The 9,704-nt window shown below is 40.1% G+C and overlaps 1 protein-coding gene across 2 annotated transcripts in view; it reads right to left on the bottom strand.

Annotated features, from left to right (window-relative positions):
* LOC107698738 (eukaryotic translation initiation factor 3 subunit A) overlaps window positions 1-9,704 on the bottom strand; it is a 17,900-nt gene that overhangs the window by 4,998 nt on the left and 3,198 nt on the right. The window contains exons 5-21 of one of the 2 annotated variants that reach the window (XM_016499837.1): window positions 8,109-8,308; window positions 7,570-7,778; window positions 7,219-7,390; window positions 6,746-6,850; window positions 6,345-6,443; window positions 6,120-6,236; window positions 5,124-5,309; window positions 4,688-5,035; window positions 4,442-4,546; window positions 4,172-4,285; window positions 3,745-3,867; window positions 3,410-3,563; window positions 3,088-3,269; window positions 2,767-2,846; window positions 2,160-2,653; window positions 1,516-1,648; window positions 676-839 (exon numbers count right to left, since the gene is read on the bottom strand). In XM_016499837.1, coding sequence (XP_016355323.1) covers window positions 676-839; window positions 1,516-1,648; window positions 2,160-2,653; window positions 2,767-2,846; window positions 3,088-3,269; window positions 3,410-3,563; window positions 3,745-3,867; window positions 4,172-4,285; window positions 4,442-4,546; window positions 4,688-5,035; window positions 5,124-5,309; window positions 6,120-6,236; window positions 6,345-6,443; window positions 6,746-6,850; window positions 7,219-7,390; window positions 7,570-7,778; window positions 8,109-8,308 — 2,985 coding nt within the window. Of the gene's footprint in view, window positions 1-675; window positions 840-1,515; window positions 1,649-2,144; window positions 2,654-2,766; window positions 2,847-3,087; window positions 3,270-3,409; window positions 3,564-3,744; window positions 3,868-4,171; window positions 4,286-4,441; window positions 4,547-4,687; window positions 5,036-5,123; window positions 5,310-6,119; window positions 6,237-6,344; window positions 6,444-6,745; window positions 6,851-7,218; window positions 7,391-7,569; window positions 7,779-8,108; window positions 8,309-9,704 lie in introns of both variants that reach the window. The other variant, XM_016499836.1, reaches the window with a different exon arrangement.

Below are 9,704 nucleotides of genomic sequence, written 5' to 3' on the forward strand. Positions count from 1 at the left end.
AATATATTACTATTTAGCAGTCTTAAGACTCAATGCTACTACTGCTAATAAATATTAATAAATCTTTATTTTTAAAGGAATAATCACATCTGTTTTCTTTTTAATTTTAACAGTAAACCTCTGTTGTGCAGCACTTTGTTTGCCAAACAATAAAAGGGTTTAATTTTCATTTGATTAGGATAAATTAAATTAATGTTTTATGCCTTCATCTGATTACCAGAAAAATTAAGAACATTTTATAGGGCCCTATTATTGTTTAAAAAAAGGACCCTATACAAAAAAATAGGTTTAAAATACAGGCATGTGGTTCTTAATTTCTTTCACCATTTGTAAACTGATGTTTACAGTTAATTTTTTAGAAATATCAATAGCATTTGTATTAAAACTATATTCACTGAATGTAATCAAAAAAAATCGAGAATCGAATCGAATCGAGAGCTTGCGTATCGAAATCGAATCGAATCATCTGAATCGATACCCAGCCCTACTCATGACTCCACATTATAAAAGGCTTTTTCTGGGCCACTGATACAGCAGCTTCATCAAGACAAAATGTGAAAATTTTAATGAAATCGGTCAAAAAAAACAAAAAAAAGGTTCTATATGTGTGCAAACTTGCAGGAAAAATATATGACTGCACCTTTAAAGATGTGTAAGGCAGATCATAAAACTAACCTTCATCAGGGTCTCTCTGGGGGCCTCTGTTATCACGGTCATCTCTGCGGTCCCTCACGTCACGGCGTTCACGACGATCATCACGGTCAAATTCTTCACGGCGAGAGTCACGCCAACTGCTCTGCTCCTCAGCACCACCTCTTCTCCAGCCACCCCCTTCTTCCCTGAACATGCACACACATTCATATTAAACTTAGCACATTAGGACTTAACACTGCTTCTAAGCAAAACAGAATCAGTTTTTAAAAAAAAAATTGTTTTATTATAATTTGTGTGTAACCAAAATACCAAAAAAAGATTTTATGCATATCTATTCTTTACTACTTTCAGATGCTCATTCAAAAAGAAGCAAACATGCACTCATAACCATCTACAACAGATTACGATCTAAACACCATGACGTAAACATTGCTATAATTCATCAGAAGTACATCATAAGCAATTGCATGGCATAAATGTGCAGCATTTTTTGTCTGTTAACAGCTTTGAAACCACAAGCCTGAACAATATGCAACAGTTCCACGTTTTTACTTTGAAACATTAAGCGCTCACATGTCATATCCTTTTGAAGTTTAATAATCACATTAGGCCTTATGGCGATTCCTGTTTTTCCATCCCCACTCTAAAAATGATATAGACTTTTCTTAAATCATTTAAATCTAAAGAAAAAGGACCTGCTGAGACCCTTCATCAGTAGAATTCAAAACAGAAAAGCCTTTAGAAGAAACTTTTATTTTTCCATCCCCACCACTAAAAATGATAATTATAGTTTTCCATACAAGAGTAAATTGTAAAAAATAAATAAAAATAAAAAAAGTGGATTTATTTCTTTATTTTTACCTGGGAGGGCGTCGATCTCTAAATCGATCTCCCTCGTGACGGTCATCTCCCTCAGGCTCACCATCATCATGGCCAGTATCACGAGGAGGTCCCCAGCTTTCTTCCCGAGCCTTCTCTCGCTCTCTCCATCCACCTACAAAAGGTTACATGGAGTAATTGCATAAGTAAAAAAAAAAAAAAAGTCCTGCAAATGAGTTTATTATTGAAAAAACACAACTGAACTGACTATAGCTGACAAAAAACAACTTTTCACTGATTAAATACAATATAAAGGGGTCATTTTTAAAAAAGGTCCACTTATATTAATTAATGATTTGCAGCAACTAAAGTAATAATTCCTTTTCCTCCCTCTTACTCAAGTTTCCACTCATCCTTCCTCTGACCTCTAAAATAAAATTTTATTTTACTTTTGGTTTTATTAAAATTGTATTTTATTTTGCTGCTATACCTTTAAAACCAATGAAATGCTGCACTTAATAACAAGCTGTGGGTTTAAACTGTCCCATGTTTCAATTACAGATGATTGCATCACATTGCATCGTGACTGGAAAATTAGATTCCTTGTGATATGACCCCTTTAACACACATATTTGTCAACATGCCCTCAGCAAGAAAAGAAATGTAACTACCATCTGAGCTCACACCTGGTCTCCCAAGTGGTTTCCAGGGTTTAGGATCATCTCCACGACGTGGGCCAGAGTCATCCATACCCCTGCGGCCTCCCCTCTCATCATCCCCTCCTCTTCTGGGGCCCCAGTCATCATCTGCCCCACGTCGAGGCCCTCTGGGTTCATCCATGTTTCTACGGGGCCCACGGTCGTCATCAAAGCCTCTTCTTGGCCCACGGTCGTCATCCATTCCACGCCTTGGTCCACGGTCGTCATCGCCTCTTCGGGGTCCTCGGTCATCGTCAAAGCCCCTCCTGGGACCACGGTCATCATCAAAGCCCCGTTTAGGTCCACGGTCATCGTCACCTCCTCGGCGCGGACCTCGTTCGTCATCAAAACCACGGCGGAGTCCTCTGTCATCTGAACCACCACGACGAGAACTTTCTCCTCCTCTTCGGAAGGGCACTTCACGGTCACGGTCTTCTCGATCATTGTCTTCACGGCCTTCACGCTCCTCTTGACGCCATTCACTGGGAAGAAAAAAAAAAAAAAAAAAAAGATAAAATGAAATCGCAATTCTCTGCATCTGTTTTTAATCTTTTTCCTTGTGCATCAGGTTATCAATTAATGTGAAAACTCTCACCGGTCAGCAACAGGACGTCGCCATTCTGAATCACCCTCACCTCGCTTCCTCCAGCCTCCTTCTTCCCGTTCACCCCAGTCCTGGAAAGAAAATTATCCAAATTTAAACCAAGAAATAACTATATCCATTTTATATCTTGTTAAAAATAGAAGTATACATACATTTTTTTTAAAGAAATTAATACTCTTTACCAAGGGTTCATTAAATTGATAAAAAAAATATATATATTTCTATTTCAAACAAATACTGTTCTTTTAAACTTTTTATTCAACGGTAGTGTCTAGTGTATAACACATTTGACACAGGGTTCTAATGAGTTACCTTGGTGGGTTTTTCTTCTGGTGCCTTTCTTTCCTCCTCCTTGCGGCGTTCACGCTCCTCAATTTCCTGTTGACGGGCACGCTGCTTTCTCTCCTGTTCCTCCAGCTTACGCAAGCGCTCCTGGTATTCGCGTTCTTCCTCCTCTCTTTGCTCTTGTTCCAAGCGTTCACGCTCTTCCCGCTCTAAAACACACAAAACCAAGGACCAAATCAAAAATGAAAAGAGGTGAGCAAAAGTTCATACATCAAATAAGATATGAATACTTTTAAGAATGTAAACTGCATCAACTGTTAACTGAGGTTGATGAACAGCAAATAAATACCTTTCTTGAGCTGTTCCTCATGGATTCTCTGAGCTTCCTCTTCTTTCTGGCGATAGAAGGCATTTCGTCTGTCCTCCTTACGCTGCTTCTTTCGCTCCTCAAGACGCTTCTTCCTCTCCTCAACCAAATGTTCTTGGAACTGCTTGAGTTTTTCCTGGGTACATGAGAATTGTTCAAAGCTTAGCTACCTGGAGCATCAACATCCTAACCGTCAAGGACTTTATGCTACTACTAAAACTTCATCTTATACAATGTTTATACTAATTACTGAAAGCAAATTCATAATCTGTAAAACATTAACCTAATAAATTACACATGAAATTAAAGTTGATTACCTCATAAATGAAGCTTCGAGCAGCTTTAATTTTGGACAGGAAGTTCTCCTTGTCCTCCATCATCCTTGACATTCTCTGTTTGTGTTCCAGTGCCTTCTCACGCTCCATCTTCATATTGCTGATCTGAGCAACAGATAGGCACAACAACCTTTAGCTTCAATTACAATAAACAACATGGCATGATTATATTTTTCAACATGTCCTTCTCATTTAGGTGATACTAATAAATCGCTGAATCAAACTAAAACCAGACAATGACCAAGTAGGGCCTGAAGAAATATTTCAAACTACAGTTCAAGTGAAAGTATGTTCAAGTACGTGGGGGATTTGAGACTTTTTTTTTAGCAAGAAATTTAAACATGGACCAGAGGGCAAAGTAAATCACATGTAATTCTGACAAGTGCAAAAAGCAGTATGTGATTATTACCCTCTCTTCCTCCTGCAGCTCCCATAACTCCATGTCTTTGATGCGCTGCTCCTCATAGGCTTTCTTGATCAGGGGAATCTCCTCAAGGCGCTTGGCTCTCTCAAAGTAGTCAATCTGGAATATGCATAATAGTATCACTCCAGTGTAATATTCGGATATCATCTACTCAGCTGCACAGAATTAACCCTAATCCTCTTACTTTTAAAACAGTTACCAACTTAATTATTTACAATAACAAAATACTTCATGAATGTGTCATGTAAGCTATACCTTCTTTTCCTGGTTTTTCAGACGCTCCTGAAGTTCTTTCTTCTCTTTTTCTAGTTGTTCTACCTGTTTGGCCATGATGAAGTCAGGGTCCAGCTCTTCCAGATCCTACAACATAAAATTAACAATTAAATAAAAATAAACATTTTCAACTGAAAACACAGTCGACATTTCATTTTCTGGGTAACTTAAATAAAATAAAACAGTCTGGTGTGTTCTAAATGGCCACTTCCCTAACAAACTCAGTACCTCAATATCAATGTCTTTAAAGGCCTTGGCTCCCAGCTCAGTCTTCTTGATCTGCTCCAGTCGCTCACGCACTGTCTTCTTTTTGATTTGCTCGTGTTCTTGCATGATGCGCTCCTTTTCTCGCTCTTTGGCCTCCTGTCTAAGACGCTCTTCCTCGGCTTTGCGCACTTTCTGAAGCTCTGCCTCCCGTTGCTCCAGCTCCTCTTTCTCCCTCTGGATGTTGAGGCTCTCCAGACGCTCTTTGCGTTCCTCAATCGTTTGACGGCGAGCAAGGATGCGCTGATGCTCTTTGCGGGCATTCTTCAGGTAGGATGTGATGGCCTGCTGACTCTGTTCCTCATGTTCTTGCTGTGGGCAAAGTTAGAGCTGATGATGATACTGAAATATAACACTCACCAGCAGTGAGATAATTGATTAAACTTAGCAGTGGTCTTACCAGTATGGATGCCGGTTTGATGACCTGGATGGCTTTAGCCAAGGAGGATGACATGGCAGTGAGTTGATTCCGTATCTGTTCAGAGGGCATGTTCTGTAGGAACGGACCTACTGGAGAATCCTCTTTGGTAGAATAGTTCAGATCGGAGCCAAAACTCAGTGTACGAGATGTATGATCAATGCGTACCTTTTGGTAAATACACAAACTTTAAGTCACAACAATATTTTGGACAATTTGGAGATTCTGCTTGACCATGTAATTAACTACTAAGATGCTTGATTTAGGGGGCTTTCACAATGGCAATTTAGTTCGAAACAGGGCACGGTTCGCATGAAAAATCGCTAATGTAAAAGCTGTCAGGTGATACCGAACCCGAGACTACCTGAAGGAGATGGTCTGAGTTCGGTTGCACTCGAACTGTGGCGTGGTTCGCGTGAATATGAAAACATCACGGACTCGGGTGCGCACTTGTTCAGGAAGTAAAGTAATCTGCGCATGGGATTTTGCAGATTACAATGTATTTTCTTAAATAAAACACATAGGTGATGATAGTGTTGCTGATTTACCTTGGATTCTTGCTATAGTGAGCCTGAGTGTATTCGATGTAGCAAGTGCAATCAGAGCGGCAAATGAATGGTAATCCACTGTCTCCTCAAAATAGCCGTCTACATGCACCTCACATACAGTAAAACCCATGTTGTTTACTCTGCTGTGCATAATAGCACCAAATGAATAAAAAACACAATATATTGACCAACGTTCTGTTTTCTATCATGCGTTGTGCACGTTTGTGATGACGTAAGATCAATGCAAACACACCAGAGTTCGATAGAATCAAGTTTAGTGTGAAACCAGACCAACGCTGCGGGGGGCACCAGGAACAATATCGCCTGGGCTCAAACCACAGCAAACATGCCCAGTGTAAAAGCCCCCTTAGAGACTACGTGTGGAAGATATACACTAACATTTGATGACTAATTTTTTATTTTGCTATACCTGTAGGTCACAGTGCCGTGCTGCATCTACAATGGAGCGCTCCAGTTGGAAAGCATCGACAAATGGTACCAGAGATGCTAACCTGCTGAACTCAATGCTCTGGTAGATCTGAGCCACCTGGAATATTAAAACCCAGAAGACAAGATTTGACGATCTGCAGAAGAATGAAGCATGCAGATTCTCCAAGTAATTATTAAACGTCTGGGGGAAGATGATCAAATCAACCTGTTGTAGCAGTCTGAGGATGGTATTGTTCTGCAAGTGAGGAACATAATGCTGCAGGTCTGATTCTTTCTCAACTTGGTCCCTTACCCAGTTCAGCACCTAAAGCAGCAGCAGCAAGAACACATACACTGCGTAACTATGTATTTAGTGTGTGTTGATATCAAAAACACTATAACATTGAAGACTGCTGTGTCAAAATAGTCTAACAAGTACATCACTCTTCTTAATTAAGTTTATGAAAATCAGTAGCTTAAAAGATTATAAGAGTTTTAATGTTTAGCATGTGCAAATGTTTCTTTTATTTTACTGTGGATATGTACATGACTCTTATAAGTTCAGAAAAAAAAACACTGACTGGAATAGACATAAGTCACATAATATAATTCTAATGTACCACTCACTTTAGTCACTCTTCCACAAAGTTTTAGAGGGTGGAAGTCCACCTCCAACCAATTGTAGAGCTCTTTGACTTCAGGAACAACATACTGAAGCAGGTTGAATCTCACCTAAGACAAAAGTAATACCCAAGAAGGTTCTCAATCTATTTTCAATAAACCATAAATTTAAGGTAGGGCTGCACGATAAATCGCATGCGATATTTAACGAGCATCTTATCAGTAAAGCCGGTTCTGTAATCAGCGGTAAATCTCCATCACCTGCGGGCTTTCAGATTGAGCAGCATTAACTACACAGAGCCGTTGTTCACTGACGAGTTGCGCAAAACTCAATGTGAAAGCCCGCAGGTGATGGAGATTTACCGCTGATTACAGAACCGGATTTCTGACAAGATGCGCATTAAATATCGCATGCGATTTATCGTGCAGCCCTAATTTAAGGGATTACAAAAATGATCAATGGACAGAAAAGATATTACCATGTCATTGATGAGACTCTGGCGGGTGGGTGGAGACTGAAGGCCAAGCAAAGTAGCCAGTCTGCGTTGTTTCTCTACAATGATGCCATCCATGTCCAACAGACGAGCGATATCAGTACGCTCAGGGGTGATGGGAATAGACAAAGTGGCCAAAAGCACTCGAGTGGACATTCTGAATGAAACAAATAAAACACACAGCAATTGATACTTCGAAGCAAGTCTCAATCAACTAATAAATAATGAAGAAAAGTTTTCTGATTTCAAGAAATGGCTACCTACAGTACAATTACAGCAAAATTACAATACAAAACCCCTTGTTCAAGCTGATGATTTCTCTTATTTAATGCTCACCTCTGCATCTCTTCTGGGGTAAGGTTCTTGCGCATTTCCCGGGAGAGGTGATAAAGTCTGTGTAGGGTGCAGGCATGGAATAAGGCATTGCCAGACTTCCAGAATACAGTGGACACCTTATTGTAGTAATTGGCCATAAGTTGGGGTTTAGGGGGCTTCTTTGAGAGGGCAAACAATCCATGGATGTCTTCAACTGCTTTGAATGCTTCCTGTAGTGATTACAAAGAATGTAAGCAACCGGTATAATCAGCAAGTCATTAAAGTTTGTGCAACACAGAAGAACCATTAAGTGTATAGTGCAAAAAGGCAGGATGTCACTTTTTTTCTCACAAATGAAACCCATCTAATTGCATTTTATTTATCTTTTTCTGTAATCAATAGTTTGTTATTTGTTTGCATGTAAAGCACTCCTTTGCACTGTAAAAAGGTTGACAGCAGCAGCAAAAATGAAGACTATACTCAACTGAATATATTTATATTCGATTATAAATATTTATATAGTCTTTTGTATATTGGTGCCAAGTATGAAGAACAGACACCTGCCACAGCTCCATGCTAATAGCGCTGTCCAGCTGGACCAGACGTGTCTCGAGATGCATGGACTGGCTCTCGGGATTGTTCAGGTTAATGGCAGTGCTCTGGTTGTGATGTCGTTGGATCTGTCCCAGATGCATTCGCAGGTTGTCACACAGCTTACGGAACTCTGCTTTACGGGTGTACTGCAGGCAAAACTTAAACGCTGTGAGAGAATATTTTTGTTATAAATTTGTGCACAAAAGAATATACATTTTAGGTATCATATAACATGATTACCATATATAATACAATGCTCTACCAATTCTACAGGTCCATGTTCCACAATTCTACACATACAGTGCCTTGCGAAAATATTCATACCCCTTCATTTTTTTCACATTTTAAGTTGTTGCCTTATGCTAAACTGCTTTCAATTACTTTTTCCCCACATTAATCTACACTCCATACACCATAATGGTAAAGCAAAAAACAGGTTTTTAACATCTTCGCAAATTTATTAAAAATAAAAAACTTAAATGATTCCATTGCATAAGTATTCATACCCTTATCTGGGACAGTTGAAATTTAGCTCAGGAGCATTCATATTGCTTGTAGATGTTGCTACACTTCGAGTGAAGTTAACCTGTGGCAAATTCAATTGAATGGGTATGATTTGGAAAGGCACACACATCTTAAAGGGATACTTTTTGTACGCGAAGAAAACAAAAATAGATCACCGTAGCGCCATTTTGGAGAACATGAGCCGAATGCAGGCAACTTACGCTCTTCTGTGTCAGCCGCGCCACAAGGATACGTTTTCTACATGTATTTACGCTGTGATTTGAAAGAAAACAGCGACAGAAGAGCGTAAGTTGCCTGCGTTCGGCTCATATTCTCCAAAATAGCACTACGGTGATGCGGACAGACATATGGCACTTTTCCACTGCATGGTACGGCACGGTACGGTTCACTTTTTAGGGGTTTTCCACTGGGTACAGTACCTGGTACCTGGTACTTTTTTTAGTACCACCTCGGTTAGGGGTCCAAGTGAACACTTCGGTTACTATCGTAACCTCGGTTCCCTGAGAGCGGGAACGAGACATCACGGAGATATTTCTCCGTTATGGGAACTCCTTCCCTTCCAACCTTTCCTGAAGTCCTATTGGCTCCCGCCAGTCCAAATGACTGGCCAATTGACGCGAAGTATGCAAATCGCATGCAAATACTGTAGAGCTGGTCTCCTGGCCAAACTGAGCAATTGATGGACAAGGGTCTTGGTTAGAGTGGTGAACAAGAACATGATGGTCACTCTAGTTGAGCTCTATGATCATATATGCAGATGGGAGAAATCTATAGAAGGACAAATATCACTGCAACACTCCACCGATCTGGGTTTTATGTCGGAGTGGCCAAACTCAATCCACTTAAGCACACAGCAAGAGTGGCTTATAGACAACTCTGTGAACGTCCTTGAGTGGCCCAGCCAGAGCCTGAGCTTAAACCCAATCAAATAATTCTGGAGAAACTTGAAAATGTGCATTTTCTCCCATCCAACCTGACAGAGCTTGAGAGGTGAAGAGGTGAGGAGAAGAATGGCAGATAATTGCCAAATGATGATG

This window comes from Sinocyclocheilus anshuiensis, unplaced genomic scaffold (assembly GCF_001515605.1).
Source record: "Sinocyclocheilus anshuiensis isolate Anshui unplaced genomic scaffold, SAMN03320099.WGS_v1.1 scaffold1015, whole genome shotgun sequence".
Classification (NCBI taxonomy): Eukaryota; Metazoa; Chordata; class Actinopteri; order Cypriniformes; family Cyprinidae; genus Sinocyclocheilus; species Sinocyclocheilus anshuiensis.